The 21,062-nt window shown below is 58.0% G+C and overlaps 6 protein-coding genes across 6 annotated transcripts; 5 read left to right on the top strand and 1 right to left on the bottom strand.

Moving 5' to 3' along the window:
* Nucleotides 1-534: 534 nt before the first annotated feature.
* On the top strand, nucleotides 535-5,783 carry GMORB2_6687 (nuclear pore complex protein Nup205; the record flags this gene model as incomplete). Its single annotated transcript, XM_035468657.1, has 5 exons — nucleotides 535-724; nucleotides 784-1,407; nucleotides 1,460-1,699; nucleotides 1,746-5,222; nucleotides 5,311-5,783. The coding sequence occupies 5 exons, from the start codon at nucleotides 535-537 to the stop codon at nucleotides 5,781-5,783; spliced, it is 5,004 nt and encodes a 1,667-aa protein (XP_035321791.1).
* Nucleotides 5,784-6,400: 617 nt separating this feature from the next.
* Nucleotides 6,401-7,861, bottom strand: GMORB2_6686 (E3 ubiquitin-protein ligase RNF5; the record flags this gene model as incomplete). Its single annotated transcript, XM_035468656.1, has 3 exons — nucleotides 6,401-6,600; nucleotides 6,673-7,480; nucleotides 7,778-7,861. 3 exons carry the CDS (start codon nucleotides 7,859-7,861, stop codon nucleotides 6,401-6,403), a joined length of 1,092 nt encoding a protein of 363 aa, XP_035321790.1.
* Nucleotides 7,862-8,851: 990 nt separating this feature from the next.
* GMORB2_6685 (DNA polymerase gamma 1) lies at nucleotides 8,852-12,371 on the top strand (the record flags this gene model as incomplete). Its single annotated transcript, XM_035468655.1, has 2 exons — nucleotides 8,852-9,005; nucleotides 9,082-12,371. 2 exons carry the CDS (start codon nucleotides 8,852-8,854, stop codon nucleotides 12,369-12,371), a joined length of 3,444 nt encoding a protein of 1,147 aa, XP_035321789.1.
* A 1,133-nt stretch (nucleotides 12,372-13,504) lies between these two features.
* Nucleotides 13,505-15,614, top strand: GMORB2_6684 (uncharacterized protein; the record flags this gene model as incomplete). The annotated part of the gene is made up of 2 exons (XM_035468654.1): nucleotides 13,505-14,395; nucleotides 14,598-15,614. The coding sequence occupies 2 exons, from the start codon at nucleotides 13,505-13,507 to the stop codon at nucleotides 15,612-15,614; spliced, it is 1,908 nt and encodes a 635-aa protein (XP_035321788.1).
* A 1,219-nt stretch (nucleotides 15,615-16,833) lies between these two features.
* On the top strand, nucleotides 16,834-17,507 carry GMORB2_6683 (uncharacterized protein; the record flags this gene model as incomplete). The annotated part of the gene is made up of 2 exons (XM_035468653.1): nucleotides 16,834-16,880; nucleotides 17,411-17,507. 2 exons carry the CDS (start codon nucleotides 16,834-16,836, stop codon nucleotides 17,505-17,507), a joined length of 144 nt encoding a protein of 47 aa, XP_035321787.1.
* A 223-nt stretch (nucleotides 17,508-17,730) lies between these two features.
* GMORB2_6682 (Glycosyltransferase family 28 N-terminal domain) lies at nucleotides 17,731-20,826 on the top strand (the record flags this gene model as incomplete). Its single annotated transcript, XM_035468652.1, has 1 exon — nucleotides 17,731-20,826. One exon carries the CDS (start codon nucleotides 17,731-17,733, stop codon nucleotides 20,824-20,826), a length of 3,096 nt encoding a protein of 1,031 aa, XP_035321786.1.
* Nucleotides 20,827-21,062: the final 236 nt, after the last annotated feature.

Here is a 21,062-nt window from a genome sequence, read left to right as displayed (position 1 = left end):
TTCCCGGCCTGAGGTATCCACCATTTCCAGGCACACTTGGGCGGGAAGGAACGCCCCGCGCTGTTCTGTTGCCTCCTGCCGGCCAGCTGGAGCTCTGATGCAGGTGCGCTAAGAGCCACTGAAGCAACGCCCACCTACCCAGCTTGTACAGCGCCTAATCTGGCAGGCTTTGGCAGAACAGCTCACCGCCCGCCGTAGCAGTTGTTTACTATGGACCTTCTTTCCATGACCAAAAAAAAAAGCTGCCATTGACGACGACGACCAGATCACCACTGCATATCCGCCATTGCCTATTCACTACCACGACTGAACGCCAAGGATTGTGAATTATAGGTGTCAAGGGTCAGATGCGCTCAAGCTCGCGCTCTCCAACGAGGTCGTGCTCTTCTGATCCCGGTGTCGCTACAGCCTAAGCTCTACCGAGTCGACACAATCCACCTTAGCCCGACGACAACGCGATATCGAACCCAAACTGAGCCCTGCATTTCCCATCACGTCTACCGTAACAACATGCGACAGCCTTGAATCATCAGAATGGCCGAGTTTCCGACGTTAGACGTTCTTCAGGCGTTCCACCAGGAGCTCTTAGCCGTGCGCGAAGGACGCGCTGGGATCGCAGAGACTTTGGAGAACGGCATCTTTGTCGAGGCCTTCGAAGGCGAACTTCAGAGGATATGGTCGAGGAAATCAAAATGCCAAGACAGCCGAAGTACAGTTCAAAAAGGTGTGACCATATTCTCTGCTGTCTCGCTCCTACGGAGCGCAATGGCTAAACTTTCACAGGCAAAATCACGGTAGATGGCGATGAATACACGATCAACGACTACTTTCAGCAAGCCACTTTCGCGTTCGCGGACGAGGTTGACCTCGATGAGCTTGAGGCAGCCCGCTTCCTCCTAGAAGCTCAGAGTGACATGGAGACCCTAGGCCGGTCTCTACTCGAATGCGGCATCATCCGTTTCCATCAGCAGCGCAAGTTTGCACTCGACGCGTTGCGCCTGCTGCTCGAGATGGACAGCGATGAGGATGACAGGGAGGACAGCTCACAGTCACTCGAAGCGGCACAAGTCTACGTCTTTGAGCGCATCTTCAATACAGCCCCCGGCGCCGCAAATGCTGGTCAGCGCTTAGTGCCTCGGTGCATGTCGATAATGCAGACAACCAAGAACTGGCTGCAGAAGCTTGGCGATAAGATTTCCGCCGCCCAGGCGCTCGGTCAGAACCGACCCGGTGCCATGTCTGAGGAGGCGGAGACCATAGAATTCTCCCGCGTCAGCCTAATACAGCAGCATGAGCTACTGGCCATCATCCTGAGCAAAAGTGTAGAGAAGAGACAGGCCGACGTCTCAGACTTCACCGAGTTCATGGCATCCCTGCGTCGCGTGGACAGATATGACAACCTATTAGGTTTGTTACATGAAAGGCCAGTCCTCCCGGATTCGTACTGACAGTTTGCTAGTTCACCTCGTACCGGCCATCGGCGCCTATATGACAGCATTCGGGTCAGTTGATGGAGGATATGATCTCATCAAGGTTCGCGAGCTTAACGACCAACTATTCCCTGCGGCTGGTGAACCAGCTTGGGGCCTACCATACTTCCAAGCTGCAGTCAGATCCTGGTGGCTTGTAGAATACAGCGGGTTTTACCTAGATGACCCCCCGGAGGCAGCCATCCCACCCAACACGGACTTGGACGAAGGTGCGTAGGCTGTTCCCGTTCTACTTTACAAACGCTGACATATTAGCAGAGGATCGCCAACGGGCAAAGATGTTCCAAGATTCCCTCAAGGAAGGAGCATTCGACTTCCTGCTCTCGGTAGCTGGCGATGCACGACCTCCTGACTGGCACGACTCTGTGCGAGCTGAAATGCATCGATGGCTACAAAGGAAGTCACCAACCTTGGGACCCGATCCAGTACAATTTTCCGATTTCTTTCGCCTCAGCCTGGTCTCGCAGCTCGAAGTGTACATTGACACCTTCATAAGCAACCTACCCGATGTTCTCCGCCGCCTTCGAGTCGAGGAAGACGAGCAGCGGCAGCTTAGCCAGACACATGAGCAGGACCTCGACCTTGAACGATTCCTGCTCATCATTGCGTACGCCTACGAAGACCGCCCTGACGCTGCCATGGACTTTTGGCGGGATCCAGAGAGCAATCTGAACGGTTTCCTCCACTGGGCATCAAGGAGAGCATCGACACCCCTTGTCACGGCATTTTGCGAGATGCTCCAAGCCATCTCTGGTGACGATGAGTGCGCCGGCAACGCGCACATCTTCCTTCTGGATGAGGGGCATCACTCGTCTGGAAAGATGCGGAAGTCGCAATCCCTCACCTGGACCCAAATCTTCAGGGAACTTAAGTTCTTCTTAGACAAAGCAAAGCAGAAGCCTTCACAAGCCCAATCAGTGAGGTACCGGGGTGGTAAGCCTACGCAGGACCTTGTGGAGAAGGAGCCAGAATCGACCATGATGCTGGAGTCGTATCTGAGGCTTGTGGCCAAGCTGGCGACCGAAAACGAGACGGCGCGCATTTTCCTCCTCCAGAACTCTTCCTTCAACCTGGTAGAGTCGATCCTGGAGCTGGCTAGCACACATATTCGCCCTCAACTACGAGGCTGCAGCTTTATGGCACTTGGGGCTTTGATGACGAGGAAGACGACTGCCGAGGGCCATACTATGTGGAACTGCCTGGACATATGGGCTACTGGTGGCTACGCGACATCTCTGGCTGGGTATCACCGCCAAGCTAGTCAGACTCCTTCATCTTCCATGGAGAAGACCTTTGATGAGATGAGCCGCGGCTTCGAAGATTCCGATTCGCTGATCCGACTGCTCCTCTCTCTTGTCTCGCCTTCCATTGACAGTAGTCCCCTGAATGACGCACTGCCCTTCCCTGAGACCCTGGGCTCAGCCTTCCGTGCACCTGGTATCGAAGTCTACGTCGACTATGTTGTTGGAAACGTCTTCGCGGCGAAATCGAGCGAAATTCAAGATGTTCATCAAACCCGGGTCCTCCGACTTGGCTGCCTCGACTTCATGATGACATGTCTGGCCACATTCAACGAAGACCTGATTATCATGGCCAACGAGACAAATATCATGATCGACTCGATCGTCTCCACCTCGGACCTGGCAACGTATGTTCGCATGCACCCATTCGCCAGGGTCATGGAGTGGATGTACAGCGATAAGGTCATGGCGGCCCTGTACAACACAATTCACCAAGAACCGATTGATCTGGGCAACGCCACGCCTGACTCCCCTCTCATCCTTGGCATCCTGCGTGCTGTCGATGTCATCTCCAAGGTCCTGGACCTCCAGGCAACATACCTTGATCTTGTGAGACCTATCATCAGAGCTCAGGCTGGCGCCCGGCATCAACCCGTTGCCAAAGCTGCCTATGCATCATTCGAGGATAGCTTGGTAACGAGACTGAATCTTGTGGTTGACCTGGGCAACTGCTGCGGAATTGGGCATCCAGAGCTTACTTTAGCATGCCTGAAGCTACTGGAGAGGATGTCGTCATCATCCAAGATTACCTCCCTCTGGTCCGCAGCAGGCCGACAGAACCATCGCAACAAGGCGATTGTGGCCATGGAGGCTAACGAAGAGCACGAGTCGATTGCGCGGTCGTTCATCTCGGAGATAACTGCTCCTCTTGACCTGGTGCGCAAGGAAGAGTCACCAAGCTATATGACCAAAATCTACATCCTCGACTTTCTCTACTACTGCCTCCGTGAGACGCCCAGGGAGCCCACGATTGCTCATCTCCTTCTCGGGTTCAAGTGCGATGTCGATTCATTGTCTGTTGAGAGTAACAGCTTGTTCGAATCCCAATCATCGCTCTTCCACGGCCTTCTGCGCCTTGTGTTGGAAACCCCATCTAGCGAAGCCGAAGGGGTCCGACAGTGGCTCGTCGCATTGAAATCGCGCGCCATGCGGATCCTACAGGTCCTCTGGACGTCACCACTGTCGTCGTCACTGGTGATACAGGAGCTACGGGATAACGAGTTCCTTTTTCACCTCTTGATACGCGAAACTATCATCCAGCCAGACCTGACATGGGAGGGACAAAGCGTTTTGAGCCCCGAATTTCTGCTGACTGACGGCTCGGTTACGCTTCTTGACCTTCTGGCGCTGCGGAGCATGACGCTCGAGTACATTGCCATGGAGCTCTGCATGATATCGCAAGGCAGGATGCCGAGTGTTAAAAGGCGTATATTCGAGGCGCTCAACGGGCAAATCATTGGCGAGGGCAACGAGCCCATCCCGGCGCCTACGATATTCGACCTCTACGACTTCCACCTTCCGCCGGGTGTCTGGAATCTCGAAATGGGACCGCTCGAGTACCACCAGGGCCTAGATCTATCCGTTTGCTTAGAACAGGATGCCGACGGGAACCCGGTCTACAACATGGCTCGTGTCGAGGAAGTCCTGCTTCTGAAGCGCAGCGAAACCCAGAGCCAGGGCATCGTTGTTACAGCGGCTGAGGCGGCGAGCATGGACGACGAAGAGGCGGCTATTATGCAGTACCTCTTGTCTCTGAACCGCGAGAAGCAGGTTGCTACGCAGTGCCTCAAGGTGCTCAGGACATGGATCAAGCTGCTCCTCGTCATGGTGGAGTGCAACGACTTCAAGGGCACGGCGCAGACCTCATTCTTCCTGCAGGCGCTCCAGGCCACGCTCCCTAGCCTAGAGATGTACGCAGCCGACCGCCCGGAGGAGGCCATGGAATTAGCCAAGCTGTCCAAGGTGCTCCTCTCCAAGCTGTGCCAGACGACGTCGGACCTTCTGGACAGACCCTCGGTGGCCATTGGCAATCTGATCAGCGACAAGCTGTACCAGGTCTTCCAGATCTGCCTGCAGGCCATCGGCAAGTGGGCAGGCACGTCGGAGCTGCGGGCCGTGTACTACGAGATCTGCTATCGGTACCTCACGGGCATGCCGGACGGGGGGCATCTGACTCAGAGCCGAACCAAGTCGGTCAAGGCGGTGCGGGTGTATGGTGAACGACTGATCAATGTCATCTGCGACGATGCTTACGGTGGAGAGCCCACCTGCCAGACGGCGGCACTGATCCTGCTCGGCACGCTGGTCAACCTTGACCACAAGGATGGCGATACGCATGTTGTCGACACGCTCAACAGGCTCAACTTTATCGGCGTACTCGTCGACTCTCTCCGCAACGTCATGCAAGAGTGGCAAGACGTGTTTTCCTCTGGTATGGTTGATACACTCTTTCTCTCTCCCTCGCCTCTTAATCATCTGAGCAAAATGTATGCGGACTGACCATGTTGTGATCTGCACAGGCTACAAGGACCGAGAGAACTTCCAAAACGCCCGTCTGGCCCTGTTCCAGCAACTGGCCCAAACGCGCGCCGGGGCAAAGCATATCTTGCACGCCAACCTGCTGCGCGCCCTTGAGACGTCGGGCCTATTCGTGGCCGACCCGGAGCTGCAGATCCGCCAGGGCAACCCGCGCGCTCTGGAGCAGCATTACGACCTTCTGGCCAAGACGGTGCGCATCATCGGCGCAGCGCTGCTGAGCCGCGGCAGCCATAACGTGGTGCAAGGCCGCAAGTTCCTCTCGGACCACCGCATGCTGGTGACGCACGTGCTGAAGCGCAGCGCCGGTATCGGGGCTGGAGTCGTCGATCGGGGTCTGGAGGAAAAGGTGGAGGATCTGGCCGATGGGTTGATCATCTTGATTGCCGCTACAGGATTCCTCGAGGTACGTTTCTCTTTCCCTCCCGATTCTTCTTCCATTCATACGGTCTGCTAATTCTTGATTAGTTTGAGGATGAGACGGTACAGCAGATTAAGAAACAGAACGAGGTGCTCTTCCACTAAGGAAATCTCATCTGTCAAGAGGGGGTTGGGCGTTGGTATTTTTTGTAATAAGCAATATGCAATTTTTTTCTCCCCTCAAGACTTTTTTTTGGGGGGGTTGGCGATCAAGATATGTGGGTATCCTTTTTTTTCAAGAAAAGAAAATCAGTCTAGACACTCTTTTGGGGTTGAGGTGAAGGCGTTGGTAAAGAAAAGACGGGGCAGAAAATATCTCTGCGCATCTGCGCATAGGGGAGGGTCGCCCAGGCACATTGTGTGTATCATCATCTATGGGTGTATCCGTGTACAAAAAGAGAGAGAGAAGAAGACAAGTCATGAATGTCGCTTTGTCTGGTAGTTGAAGAGAAGATAAAAACGGGAAAAGAAAAGAGAAGAAAAAAAATGAACTCCATTTTCATCATTCACCCCTCATCCCACTCCCTTCCTATCCATCAAGACGCCGAATCCATGCAAAAACAGAGAAAGGAAAGTTATGTGGCATGTGAAGAAGACGCAAATCATGATGCAAGATGAAAGAACAATTAAGAGAGATGAGGACCGTACCCGAGGTCAAGTGATGTTGTCTGCCTTGCGTTTCCCCTTCCTCGTCTTGGTCATGAGTTTCAGCTCGAGGGGGTAGAAACCCTTGGTCTTGGTGGTGTACTGGGAGCGGGGCTTTACGTCGAGCTTTGCGCGACACATTGGACATCTACCCCTCGTCGTCTCGACGTGGAGGGATGAATGTAGGCACTCTGCACAGTATAGATGGCCTTGTTTTCGCAATAGCGTCAGTATTGGTATTTCCGCCGTGTTGAATTGCCTTGGAGACTTTGAGAACGTACCACAATGTGTGACGGTTAGAGAAGCAGCATCATCCATGCAGATTGCACACTGGAAAGCTGATAGCTTAGTCAGTTTGGTGCTGCTGCTGCTGCTTCCATTCTCCGGCTCTTGCTGCTGCTCGTCTCGTGCTGACGGTGCCTGCGGTGCTGGAGGTGCCGTGAGGTCGATCATGTAGGTGCCACCCCGTCCTCCTCCTGCTGCTGCGGTCATGCCATGTTGTCGCCTGACGGGGGTGACACGGAAGGGGTTGTCGTCGTCGTCGTCGTCGCCGTCTAGATTTACAAAGTTGCCCCGCTTTGCCGATGATTCCCCGTCTGGTGCCCGACGTCTCTTGTTGGATACATGTGCGGAGGGCGACATGGTGACGTCGTCGTCTAAACCGTCGCCGATGTTCTGGGATATGGTGGCTGTGTCGGGTCCGGTGTTGAAGATACGAAAGGAGTCAAAGGATGTCGATGCCGAGGGACGAGAAGTGAGCGATACCGGATGAGAAGGAGGGGGGATGTCGTTGTTGTTATGGTGACCGTGAGCAGCAGAGGTAGATGGTTCTGTTTCACGGTGGTAGTTGCTGTTATCGGCGGAGGTGTACGCAGTAGTGAATGATGGATAAGTAGAGGGCGATGAATAGTCGTTGGTTGCCAAGTCGCGGAGGAAATGGTCGTCCTCGCCAAACAGTTCGTCTAAATCAGCGTTGGTGACGAACGTCAGACTAGGCAACGTGATATCGTCCTGGGGCCACTCTCGCGGAGGCGGGGGGGGGCTGGCGACGGCGGCGGCGGCGGCAGTGGCAGCGGCAGATGATGCATGCTGTGGAGTTGGCGGTGCTACTGCTAGGGATGATGATGACCCCGTTAAGGCAAAAGAGATGCTACTGTCATTGCTGCTGTAGCTGCTGCTGCTGCTGTTGTTGTTGTTGCTGTTGTTGTCGTTGTTGTTGTTATCGTTGTTGTTGTCGTTGTTGTTGGGCCGTGAAGATGGTGTCGATAGCCTCCTACTGCTTCGCCTCCTTATCGTTTCCGGAGGGGAAGAGGCGGCTGGAACTGGACCAGCGGCCTTGCCATTACGGGCATTGTTGGGAGAGGTTTCGGATGGGGGCCGACAGACTCGGTAGTTGTCGGAGGGCGTCAGACGAAGTGTGTCGACCGTGTCGACGGCCGTAGATGTCGTACTGTATCTCCTCGACTGCATGAAGGGCATATCAAGGTGTTTTAGGAGAGAGGGTGAATAAAAATCTTCCACCATTGTCTTGTGCGTTTGTGTGTGTCGTGTGTAGTCTCTCTTCTTGCCACTCGATGTTTGAGGTGGTGGCGCTACTTATTAATCCATGTTCTGTTGGATCTGGCTTACCCTGTAAAACAACCTCGAAACCTTGTGCCAAAGTTATGCGTAGGTACCTAATCCGATTACGTATTTGTGTTCCGTGGATCAGAATTCGAGAGATGGGTGCTTTTTACCATTTTTAATGCAATATTCTTTTCTTATGGTTCTTGCGAGTGTTTACCTGAAGTATTGATCAATTTTATGTTATTCCCGAGATGACCATAATACATGCCATGCCGCTGTAGTCCGGATGCTGCCGTCATCTATCCGGGATAGCAGCATCTGGTGTTTAGTTAGTAAGCAGTGATGACCACTGGACTCTGATCATCACGTGCTGTAATACCTGATGATGGAATTCTGTCTAGACCTAGCACTCACAATAGATTTTATCCAATATCAGGTATTAGAACACCTCTTCGTAGCGTGTTATTAACACTATAATAGTACGAGTACGGGGTGAATAAGGCAGCTCAGATCCATTGTACGTGTTGAGGTGATGCCAGATAGAGACATACAAATCATGTACTTCACGCTGAGTCCATCGTAGTAAAGGTACTTAGTAATCATGTATACCATGATCGCACACTGACTCGCAAGACTGCCTGCATCTTAGGGAGAACTACCCCACCCGTTACATCGGAACTCCTTTCACCCCCCCCCCCCCCGTCATCATCTCGTCAATCGATTTACTCGTAACACTGGGCACCCGCGACAGGCTCGTGCAGGCCCCTCCCTTCCTGACTGACCGGGCCCTTTGAAAAAAGAAGAAAAAAATTGCTTGATCTGCGAACCTCTCGCGGCATCACATCCAACCAACTGCGCATAGCGAAATGTCACATCGATAACTACAAACAGAACATGTTCCGCCCTGCCGCTGGCCACCTTCAACGAGGTACCACGTCCAGCTTCGTGCGGCTCGCCCGCCACCATGCCCATCGTCGTCACGCCTTACGCGCCCATATTCGATGGCTGGCAGATGTCGCGAACTCGAGGCCAGGTAGAAGTCTAGCACGTGAGCTTCACCGACATCTCTTTCAACGCTCTTTTCTTCTTCAACCTTGCTGACACCCAGTCGTACTGCTCTCCAGTTCCGACCAAGGCACGATACAACGAAATTGGCATCCAGCAGCTTAGCGCCCACGTCTTTGACCAAGTCTTCCCCGACGGCTGCAAACCCCCTCCCGAGGAGCTCGTCGAGCTGTCAAAGGATCATCTGCGACGGCACGACCTCCTCGGCAAGAACACCGACAAATCCGACCCCATCGCCTTCGATCTACCGCAGCTCCAGGGCCGCACCCTCGACGAACACTTTTTCAAGCTGGGATCCGACTGCGCGGAACCGTTTCTGGGCTTTGCAAAGGATTTTGCCAGGGCCAGTGCACCCCCGAAGCCTCGCAAGTGGGTGCGCCGCAGCGGGTGGACCAAATACTACCCCGACGGCCGCACCGAGCAGGTCGACGCGCCTGGCGAGAACATGCTGTGCTTCGACACCGAAGTCATGTGGAAGGAGAGCCCGTTTGCCGTCATGGCCTGCGCTTCGAGTCCCACGGCATGGTACGCGTGGCTGTCTCCCTGGCTCCTCAAAGAGTCTAGCGATGACAAGCATCTCGTGCCCCTAGGGGACCCTACCAAGGATCGCATCATCGTCGGCCACAACGTCGGCTTCGACAGGGCCCGCATCCTCGAGGAGTACGACATCAAGCAGTCGAGGAACGCCTTTCTGGATACCATGTCGCTTCACGTTGCCGTCAACGGAATGTGTTCCCAACAGCGACCAACCTGGATGCGCCACAAGAAGAACCGCGAACTGCGAGAGCGTGTTGCCCGTCAGACCGAGGATCATGGACTCGCCGAACTCCTGAGCAGCCCGAGCGGCGCTCACGACGAGGAGGAGCTGTGGGTCGAGAGGAGTTCAGTTAACTCTCTTCGTGACGTGGCCAAGTTCCACCTCAACGTATCGATCGACAAGGCTGTGCGCGACGAGTTTGGCGAGCTGGACCGCGACGGAGTCCTCGGTAAGCTCGATGAGCTCATGGACTACTGTGCTGCCGATGTCGCCGTCACCCACCGTGTCTACCAGATCGTCTTCCCCAACTTCCTCGAAGTCTGCCCTCACCCCGTCAGCTTCGCCGCCCTCCGCCACCTCTCATCCGTCATCCTGCCGGTCAACAGGTCTTGGGAAGCGTACATCTCCAACGCCGAAGCTACCTACCACAAGCTCTCCGATGGCGTCCAGGACCGCCTGGTGAAGCTGGCCGACAAGGCCATCGAGATCAAGGACCGGGAAGACATCTGGGGCAATGACCCGTGGCTGCAGCAGCTCGACTGGTCGGGCCAGGAGGTCAAAATGGTCAAGGGAAAGCGCAAGAATGACCCGCCCCGTCCCGCCGCTCGACAGAAGAAGCCCGGCATGCCGCGGTGGTATAAAGACCTCTTCCCCAAGAACGATGCCCCCATCAACATCACTGTACGCACCAGGATAGCCCCGCTCCTCCTCAAGCTGGCTTGGGACGGCCACCCCTTATTCTGGTCAGACAAGTATGGCTGGACGTTCCGGGTACCTCGAGCAGAGTCCGGCACATACACAGCCAAGCAGATGATGCGGTGCGAGTTTGACGAGTCGGAGCCCGCTCTGCGTGCCGACTGGGCTCACGCCTACTTCAAGCTACCCCACAAGGATGGCCCGTCTGCTCGGTGCGTGAATCCCATGGCCAAGGGCTACCTCGGCTACTTCGAGAGCGGAATACTCACGTCGGAGTATCCCTACGCCAAGGAGGCCCTGGAGATGAATGCGTCGTGTTCCTACTGGATCAGTGCCCGGGATCGCATCATGTCGCAGATGGTGGTATACAACGAGGACCTGCCGGGTACCGGCGAGAAGGGGGTTGGGGTTGGGAAGAAGAAGGCCGAGGCGTCCGAGGAAGCCGATAGAAACGGCTTCATCCTGCCGCAGGTGATTCCCATGGGCACGATCACGCGGAGAGCGGTGGAGAACACGTGGCTCACGGCGAGCAACGCCAAGAAGAACCGTGTCGGCTCCGAGCTCAAGGCCATGGTCCAGGCGCCCAAAGGCTACACATTTGTCGGGGCAGACGTGGACTCGGAAGAGCTATGGATTGCCAGCTTAGTCGGGGACGCGACCTTCAAGATCCACGGCGGCAACGCGGTGGGGTTCATGACGCTGGAGGGCACCAAGTCCGCCGGAACGGACCTGCACTCGCGGACTGCGTCGATCCTGGGCATCACGCGCAGCGACGCCAAGGTGTTCAACTACGGACGCATCTACGGGGCGGGGCTCAAGTTTGCGGCGACGCTGCTGAGGCAGTTCAACCCGGGCCTGTCGGAGAAGGAGACGATGCAGACGGCGTCGCGGCTGTACGCCAACACCAAAGGCACCAGGACGAACCGGCGGGCGATCCACAAGCGGCCGTTCTGGCGCGGCGGCACCGAGTCGTTCGTCTTCAACAAGCTCGAGGAGTTTGCCGAGCAGGAGAGGCCGCGCACACCCGTTCTCGGGGCTGGCATCACCGAGGCTCTCATGGGCCGCTTCGTCAGCAAGGGCGGGTACCTGACGTCCCGCATCAACTGGGCCATCCAGTCGTCGGGCGTCGACTACCTGCACCTGCTCATCGTGGGCATGGACTACCTGACGCGTCGGTTCAACATTGACGCCCGGGTGGCCATCACGGTGCACGACGAGATCCGGTACCTGGTCAAGGACGAGGACAAGTACCGCGCCGCCATGGCACTCCAGGTGGCCAACGTGTGGACCCGGGCCATGTTTGCGCAGCAGGTGGGCATCGACGACCTGCCCCAGTCATGCGCCTACTTCTCGGCCGTCGACTTTGACCGCGTGCTCCGCAAGGAGGTGGACATGGAGTGCCTCACGCCCAGCAACAGGACGCCCATCCCGCCCGGCGAGACCATGGACATGACGGCCCTCCTCGACAAGGGATCGCTCGCCCGTCTGGACCCGGATACAGTCCCGGATGCCAGGTACGCGCCCCGCACGGAGAGCATAGAGTACAGGCCCCGCGTGCCCGTCATGCAGACGATCCGCGACAGCGCGGACGAGAGCGCCTTCTTCCGGCGAGCGCAGATCGTCGGCACAGACGACGAGCTCCGCGACCTGCTGAGGGACATGCGCACGGCGACGGCGCCGTCCACGACGGCGGCCAAGAAGGTGGCGCTGCCGACGACGGGCTCGAGAAGAAAGTCGGTCCTCCCCTACAGGGCTCACCCGCAGCTCGTGCCTATGGATGAACCCATCTCCGTGTCGGAGGCTATGAATCGGCAGCACAGGGCGTACGATTCCAAGAAGTGGCAGTGGACGAGCAAGGGTGGTAAAGGGGCGAGGGCTACAAGTTGGAGGATGTGATGTCACCTTGCCTGTCTCTCTGTCCTCTTCCCCTACACCTCAGGCTTTCTCTATATTTCATTTGGTTTTCTCTGATATACGGCGGTATGAGTTGTATCTCTCTCTCTTCAGGGGTGGGTTGTTTTTGTTGTTGTTGTTGTTGTTGTTGTTGTTGTCGTTGTTCTGGGATGCATTTTCATGGTCGGCGGTGTTTTTTCTTCTTCCTTTCCCCCCCATCTTCTCTTCTCTTCTTTCTCCCTTCTCTCTTCTCCTCTGTGCACAGATGATGGTTGTAAAAAAAAAAGTCTAGCATGTATGATATGAAGTTATTGTATAATAATAATTGTTCAGTATATGGGGTATCGAGAGAGCGGCTGAGAGAGCGATTCAAGAGGGCTACCTCTATAGAGAGCAAGGATTGGCGGCCTCTAAAATGTAACTGAGGCTGTGCCATGCCATGCCTCCGCCGCTGACCCGACGAGTCAAGACTGTACGAATAAAGTCACCCTGCCCTCCCTGACGATCGGCCTGGATTGAATCGTCGGTGGTCCTTCTGCATTGGGCACGAAAGCCTGGCCTCGGTGATGGTGTCGCTCCCCCCCCCTCCCCCCTCCTTCATCCTCAAGCTCAAGCCCCCCTGCTGCCTAGGCAGTTTCAGAGCGGCTGCTGCTCTAGTTGGAGAGGAGAGAGAGAGAGAGAGAGAGAGAGTGTGTGTGTGTGTGCTGTGACAGCGGTAAGGGGCAGGTCTGCATTGTTAGGAATTTACTAACGATTGAGGCTGAATTCTTAACAGCTTCAGGACACGGTCAAGGGAGGCAGCTTAGCTTAGCGGGCGGGGCGCAGCGGGGAGTGGGGGATGACGTTTGGGGGGGGCTTCTGGAGGGGCCGACGGCTCACTCTCACCATTCTGTCGTCTCCTGTCCCTCTTTTTTCCTTCTTCATCTTTCATACTTTCATACTCTCTCACAGCTGTCTGCTGTCCCATCACCTCTGTTTCTCTCTCTCTCTCAATCCCAAACACACTCTCACTCTCACACTCTCTCTAAGTGGTCGATAATATACGCGGCAGGAAAAGGAAGAGGCAGAAGAGAGAAAAAAGAAAGAGAGAATAAAGAAGAAGGAAGAGAGTGAAAGGATAGATAGAAAGAGAGAAGATGGCGGACACGACAACCACAGGCGACATCATCCAGCGTCTCCGCGACTCACGCCCCCCCGCGACAGATGGATTCACCTACTTGACCATCATCGAGAAGTCGCTGAGTCCGGAGATCCTGCCCGCCCTCGGCGAGATCCTGGACAGCGCGGAGCTGACCAACGATATCGGATGGGACCTGGTGGACATGCTCGTGCCCGTGCCGGGTAGCTCCGTGTGCCTGGAGAAGATTGCCAGGCTGGGGAACCCGCGCGAGGTGATCCTCAAGGTTCTCGAGGTCATGGACAAGACGGCGGCAGCAGAGGCGTCTAGGAAGCAGGAGGAGGAAGCAGAGGCAGAGGTGGAGACGGAGACGGAAGCGGCAAGACGGAAGCTGCTCGGCAGCGCCGGCGCCAACGACAAGTTCGTCGCGCTGGTGGGCATGCTCAAGATCCTGCACGGGAGACTGCAGGTCAAGAAGCCCTCGCGGTTCCTGCACACGACGCTCGACACCGTCCTCCGGGCCTACGACGCGACCAGCTCGGCCGCCACGGCCGCCATAGTCGACCTGGTGCGTTCGCTCTCGGGCCAGAGGAGGCCGGCCCTGCCCACGCGCCAGTCGAGCACGCGCCTCGACACGCCCTTCCAGGCCACGGACCCGACGCAGACGGCCCCCGACCCGGAGGCGGACAAGACGGAAGGGCAGCCCTACGCCCCCGAGGAGGAGGACCTGGTCAGACGGCTGCTGCAGTCCTTCGTCACGTGCATCATCGAGGCCTATGTCAACTCGAACAGTCTGGAGTGGGCATCGAGGCTGCTGGAGTACACCGTCCCGGAGAGGATCGTGCCTCGACGTCCGACCATGATGCAGGCGTACAACGAGGTCGAGTCGCTGCAGGCGATGGACGCTCTGGTGGGGCAGCTGGTGGTGAGTGAAATTTCCTGGAGAGAGAGAGAGAGAGAGAGAGAGAGAGAGTGTGTGTGTGTGTGTATGTGCGTGTGTATGTGTACGACGCTGACAAGGAGAGGGAGAGAGTGAATAGTCGGTCGCAAGTGATCTAGGTCTTACCAAGCTGTCTAAGCAAGAAGTGCACGACATCTTCACGGCCCCGGAGCCCGTGACGGAACCGCTCGCGGCCGACGATCCGGAGGAAGGGGAGGCGACGGATGCCGAGGCGGTGATCAAGCTCTCGACGGGAGGGTTCACGTGCCTAGCAGCCTACTGGATGTTCTCGTCAGACGTGTTCGACGCGCACCACGCCAACGTCGACGTAGACGTGTTCCCCGAGCTGCACCTGCTGCTGCGCAGCCTGGTGGGCGACGAGGACCCGCAGGCGGCCATCGCCAGCAACCCGGGCACGTTTGAGGCACTGATCGTCATGGCCGTGTGGCTCGACAGCCACCGGGGGACGGTGCCCCGGTCGTCGTCCGCGGTGGCGGACAACGACGAGGTCGACATCATGTCGTACCTGCACCTGCTGACGCTCGTGTCCGTCTTCCACAGCAACATCCGCGTGCGCAACGCGGCCACGTTCATGGCCGGGTCGGTGCTGCACGCCGACCCGGACGAGGGCGACAGGCTGGCCATACTGGAGGACCTGATGGAGAACTGCATGTTCTCGGCGCTCCAGGCGTGCGCCGTATCCTGGCTGAAGGAGGAGATCATGGCGGCCGCGTCAGGAGGGCGGGGCAGCGGCGGGGGCAGGGGCGAGGGCGGGGGCGAGGGCAGGGGCGAGGGGACGACGCGCGCCCTGTTCGCCGGGCCGGAATGCTTCGACAGGCTGCAGTACACCGTCTTCCCGGATCTCAAGCACCTCGACGACGCCGACAGCCAGGCCGTGTGGGACTACTGGACGCAGGCATCCCCGCTCCTGCTGCAGGTGGCCAACTTTGCCCTGTACCTGTTTGGCGGAGCGCAGCAGGCGACGTCGCCGTTGAGGGACGTGGTCCCCCAGGGGCTGGCGACGACGGTAGAGCACAGGTACGTCGAGCCTCTGGGTCGGGCGGCCAACCGGTTGACCGAGGCGCTGGACAAGGGTCAGATCACGGCGGGGGATCCGGGATCGACGGCCGACGCCAAGATGCAGCTAGGAATCTTGGCGGACACTCTGGGCAGGGTACCGTTGCAGTGATGGGTAGCCTTGTACGAGTAGTGAGGGAGTACTGGGCCCTCTCTTTCTTATTTTATTAATATTAAAAATCCCCCCCCCCCATGGACATTCCAAGTGCCGACAATTTCCTCCTTCTTCTTTCTTCTTCCACGGAGAAGACTTTTTATTTTTATCCCTTTATCTCTCTATTCTCATCTTCTACCTTGTTCAGATATCTCTTTTACTCTCACCACCAGGAAGCTATATTAATGGTAACCGGGATATATATACGCCATCATCACGAATCCACTTCAGCAGAGTGAGATGGATGGTCTCGCCGCCGTCTCGGTGACGGTTTCTCGCCACGTGAAATGCACATCATCTATGGAGTCATATGACCACGACTACTCCGTACTCGTGTACACGTATATGTATGATGGACTGACTACGTAGTATCGTCACTCGTAGATGATCAGATCAGACAAGAGAGATAGACTGGATATGTCTGTTCCGTCACCCCCCCCCTCCTCCCCCCGTCTCTCAGAGTTAGGCAACAGGCAAACGGTCTGGATTCGGTGTCACGCAAAGGCCGAGGCCACCGACTCTATCGAGCACCTGCTACCGCTCAGCATCACGATACGAGCGATTATGATAGTACGCAGTGAATAAGCGGTCGGATGCTCCCTCACGAGTAATAGCGGCCAACTGTACGGCGAGTGCATCACCGCTAGCATCAGGTGGCAAGGGTGTGCACGTGGGCAGGGATATTGAAGAGTCGTCAGGTCCATGTGACTCACGAATACAAGACTAAATCCAAAATCCAACCCTAGAGGAAGGAATTCCAGAGGGAACGAGAAGACTCCGGGACGGACAGGCTGAGTCAGATAGCCGACATAATATAGAGTTACCTATTTATCGATTATTCGTAGCATGTACAGCGGAGCCATCGGAGCTAGTCGCCGCCTCCGGAACGGTCGGAGTGTTTTGTTATTATTATCTATTCTATAGTCTTTTTCCTTTCAGATAATCCCCCCCCCCGCCTCTCTGTCTTCTTTCCTCACCCCCTTCCTCTCTATTCTCTCTAGAGCTGGTCATGCCGATCTGTGATCTGCATCGAGGTGGCCCAATCATGTCTTGGGGCAAGCCAAGACGGTTAGGGATAGAAGTTATCATACAACGACCCCCCCCTTCCCCCGGTAGTCATGCCCTCTGTGTGCTCCGTCGTTGCCCGAAGTGTGAGAGAGAAATGAATGATGTCAAAATGTCCGCTTCCGTAGGACCGTTACAGAGTCTCCGAGGATCCAGAACGTGAGGACTCGCACCCATTTTTTCTTCTCCTTCTTCTCTTCTTCCCTCTCCTCATTTCTTTCACAGGAGATCCCATCATCCGTATTCTACTCTCTCTATACCCTCTCTCATTCTAAATTTTTTTTCTTCTCCTCTCCGCTCCCCATCATGTGGTGACTTGGTTTATCAAAAGCGTCAACTCCCCCCGCCACCCCAACTGCTTCGGTACTTTACCCTCTCGGTGTGCGCGTCATAAGAGTGACGTACCTCGACTCCCACACACATGGAAATGCAGTCTCAGCCTCAACCCTCCATCATCGGCCTGCACGGTAACGTCAACGGCCGCACCGGCAGCGATGATGGGAATGTTTCGGATACAGAGACATTAGAGGATGTCGAATATCCCGACCAACCCCAGGATCAGAAACAACTACGACGACGACAACAACAACAACGACAGCAGCAGCAGCAGCAGCGACAACAAGATACGAATCACCGTGAAACTCTGCACCCGCTTACCAAGGCATACACTGCCTCTGGTGGACGGCGAGCCCCTCCGGTATCGACGCTGAATCGGATCCACTCGGCCACGACCGGATCCGAGAGGCGGTGGCCCTCGCCTCGCGCCCCGCATGGCCGCAACCGTAGACGGGCCAACACTCATCTGAGCGGTGGCCTCGGCGACATCCGGCCGTCGCTGGAGGAGAGCGGCGCTGCGGGAGCGAAGCCATACCTCGACAGGGCACTGTGGTCGCCGCCTAGATCTCGCGGCGGGTACGTGTCCAGCGACTCGTCGGATGACGATCACGATACCGTCCCCCCGGCCGACGGGGTGGCCAAGGCGCAGCAGGAAGATGCTAGGGCCGAGAAGATGAGGAGGAGGAAGAAGGTCAGGGCAAGATCCAGGCCTGGCAGTGGAGGCGGAGGCGGAGGCGGAAGCGGAAGCGGAAGCGGCGGCAGACCTGAACGCGAACCCGAGGCGGATACGGACCGTGACGTGGCCCCCCAGCTACCCCCCAAGAACTCCCTTCTCGACGTGGTCGACACCGACGACCGGTACAGGCGGTTCCTGGTCGGCAACGAAAACTACCAGACCAAGGGCAGGATCAAGAAGGACGGCCGGCTGCGCATCACCGTCGACGAGACCCGCGGGACCGGCTACATCGCCAAGGCGCTCGGGGCCGCAGTCAGCAGGATGAAGCCGCCGCTGTCGCCGCCGGCGGTCTGCGGCGGGCCAGGGAAGAAGACGAGGCAGCAGCAGCAGCAGCAGCAGCAGCAGCAGCAGCTACAGTCTACGCCGGCCGAGTCCGGCTTCAAGATGGAGGACCTGGACCCGCTGCCGCGCCTCAATATCGTCATCATGGTCATCGGGTCGCGGGGCGACGTGCAGCCGTTCCTGAAGATCGGCAAGATGCTCAAGGAGGACTACGGCCACCGGGTGCGCATAGCGACCCATCCGACGTTCCGGGACTACGTCGAGCGCGACTCCGGGCTCGAGTTCTTCTCCGTCGGCGGCGACCCGTCAGAGCTGATGGCCTTCATGGTCAAGAACCCGGGCATGATACCGACGCTGGAGACGGTGCGGGCCGGCGACATCGGCAAGCGCCGCGCCGCCATGGCCGCCATGTTCCAGGGCTTCTGGCGGGCCTGCGTCCAGGCCACCGACGACGAGGCCGACGCGCAGAACCTCAAGATGCTGGGGGCCAAGGAGCCGTTCGTGGCCGACGCCATCATCGCCAACCCCCCCAGCTTCGCCCACGTCCACTGCGCCGAGGCGCTGGGCATCCCGCTGCACCTCATGTTCACCTTCCCCTACAGCCCCACCCAGGCCTTCCCCCATCCGCTGGCTAGCATCAAGCGTTCCAACGTCGACCCGGGCTACACAAACTTCATATCCTACCCCATGGTCGAGATGATGGTCTGGCAGGGGCTCGGCGACCTCATCAACGACTTCCGCGTCAAGACCCTCGCCCTCGACCCCGTCTCGACCCTGTGGGCCCCGGGCACCACCTACCGCCTCCGCGTGCCCTTCACCTACCTCTGGTCGCCCGGCCTGGTGCCGAAGCCCCGCGACTGGGGCGACAACATCGACATATCCGGCTTCGTCTACCTCGACCTCGCCTCCACCTACAGGCCGCCTGCCGAGCTCGAGGCCTTCCTGGCCGACCGGTCCAAGCCCATCGTCTACATCGGCTTCGGCTCCATCGTCGTCGACGACGCCGACAAGTTCACCGACATGATCTTCGAGGCCGTCCGCAAGGCCGGCGTGCGCGCCCTCGTCTCCAGGGGCTGGGGCGGCTTCGGCGGCGACGGCGGCACCCCCGGCGACGTGCTGATGCTGGGCAACTCCCCGCACGACTGGCTCTTCCCCCGCGTCGACGCCTGCGTCATCCACGGCGGCGCCGGCACCACGGCCATCGCCCTCAAGACCGGACGCCCGACCATGGTGGTGCCCTTCTTCGGCGACCAGCACTTCTGGGGCAACATGGTCAGCAACGCCAAGGTCGGACCCGAGCCGGTCCACCACCGGAGCCTGACGGCCGACAAGCTCGCCGACGGCATCGCCTACTGTCTCACCCGGGAGGCCCGCGACGCCGCCGCCAAGATAGCCGAGGACATCGCCCTCGAGGGCGACGGCGCCACCAACGCCGTCCTCTCCTTCCACCGCCACCTCAACCTGGCCGGCCCGGCCCCGTCGATGCGCTGCTCCATCCTCAAGGACCAGGTCGCCGCGTGGCAGGTCAGGGGCACCGACGTCAAGCTCAGCCCCCTGGCCGCCGACATCCTCGTCGACACGGGCGTCACGTCCTGGAGGAAGCTGCGTCTCCTCCGGCACACCGAGTGGAACGACTTTGCCGGCCCGGGCGGTCCGTTCACCGCCGTGGCGGGGTCGCTGGGCCACACGGCCCGCACCGTCGGCCTCGTCGCACCCCTGAAGCTGGCCAAGTCGTCCAAGAAGTACAAGCGGCGGCTGGCGGAGAAGAGACGGAAGCGCCTGAGCGGCAGCACCATCGCCACCACGACGGACGACCCCGCCACCGTCGCCGGCCACGTCAGGAATAGCACGACCACCGCCAGCAGCGCCGGGAGCACAGCCGTCACCGCCACCACGACGACCACCGCAGCAGGAGCGGGAGCGGGAACGGGAGCGGGAGCGGGAGAAGTAGGAGAAGACATAACTCTCGTCCCCACGTGGGACATACACGGCGAATTCATAGGCGACGTGACCCTTGGCGTGGGGAAGACGGCATCAGCCCTGGCCATGGCGCCGGTCGACCTGTCCGTCGCGCTGGCGCAGGGCTTCCACAACGCGCCCCGCCTGTACGGGGACGACACGGTGCGTCGGCCCGTGCGCATAACGGGCATCCAGTCTGGCCTCGAGGCCGCCGGGAAGGAGTTTGTGTACGGCGTCTACGACGCCTTCTCCGGACTGGTGGTCCTGCCCTACCGGGGCGCGCGGGATGACGGCCTGGTCGGCTTCACCAAGGGCGCCGGCATGGGCTTCATGGGCCTGATGGTCAAGAACGTGGCCGCCGTGCTGGGGCCGCTGGGCTACACCCTCAAGGGGCTGGCCAAGCAGGTCGAGCGGTCGTCCACCAAGTCGCCCACGGCGCTCATACGGAGGGCGCGCATAGCCCAGGGCCAGCGCGCCACGCACGACCTGCCTCCCGACGAGAGGGAGGCCCTCGTCGAAGAGGTCGTCGCCGGCCGCTACGTCATGAAGGCCCTGGGCGAGGCCATCGCCGCCGACGCCCAGAAGCGAGGCATAGCGGGTCGGTGGGACCGCTTCTTCGGCGACGTCGCCCCCCTCTTTGAGGATGTCCAGGTCGCTCAGGGGGCCCTCGATGCGCTGCGTAGGGGAGTGCCGCTCGATGTCCTCGTCAGACGGCCGGCCGTGCGGTCGCATCATCGCAGCTCGGTCAGTTGGAGGGATAGGTTGCGTGCTAGACCGTGCGATGATAAATGAGCGATGCTTCTCTCTCTCTGTTTTTTCTTCATTCCCCCATTCTTTACTCTACATCTCTTCTAAAATTTTTTTCATCACCTCCTCCCTCCCTTGTTTTCCCTTGTTTTCCCATATTCTTTTTGGTTTTTTTTTCTGTTTTTGTTTTTAGTCAAATACCCCCCTCCCCCCTCAACGAGGCGTTTTCATGATTTATAGCTATACAAGGAAGAATTTTCGCGTCACGGAAAAGAAAGTCA

Source organism: Geosmithia morbida (assembly GCF_012550715.1).
Source record: "Geosmithia morbida isolate 1262 chromosome Unknown scaffold_6, whole genome shotgun sequence".
NCBI lineage: Eukaryota > Fungi > Ascomycota > Sordariomycetes > Hypocreales > Bionectriaceae > Geosmithia > Geosmithia morbida.
This window is presented reverse-complemented; position numbering and strand designations above follow the sequence as displayed.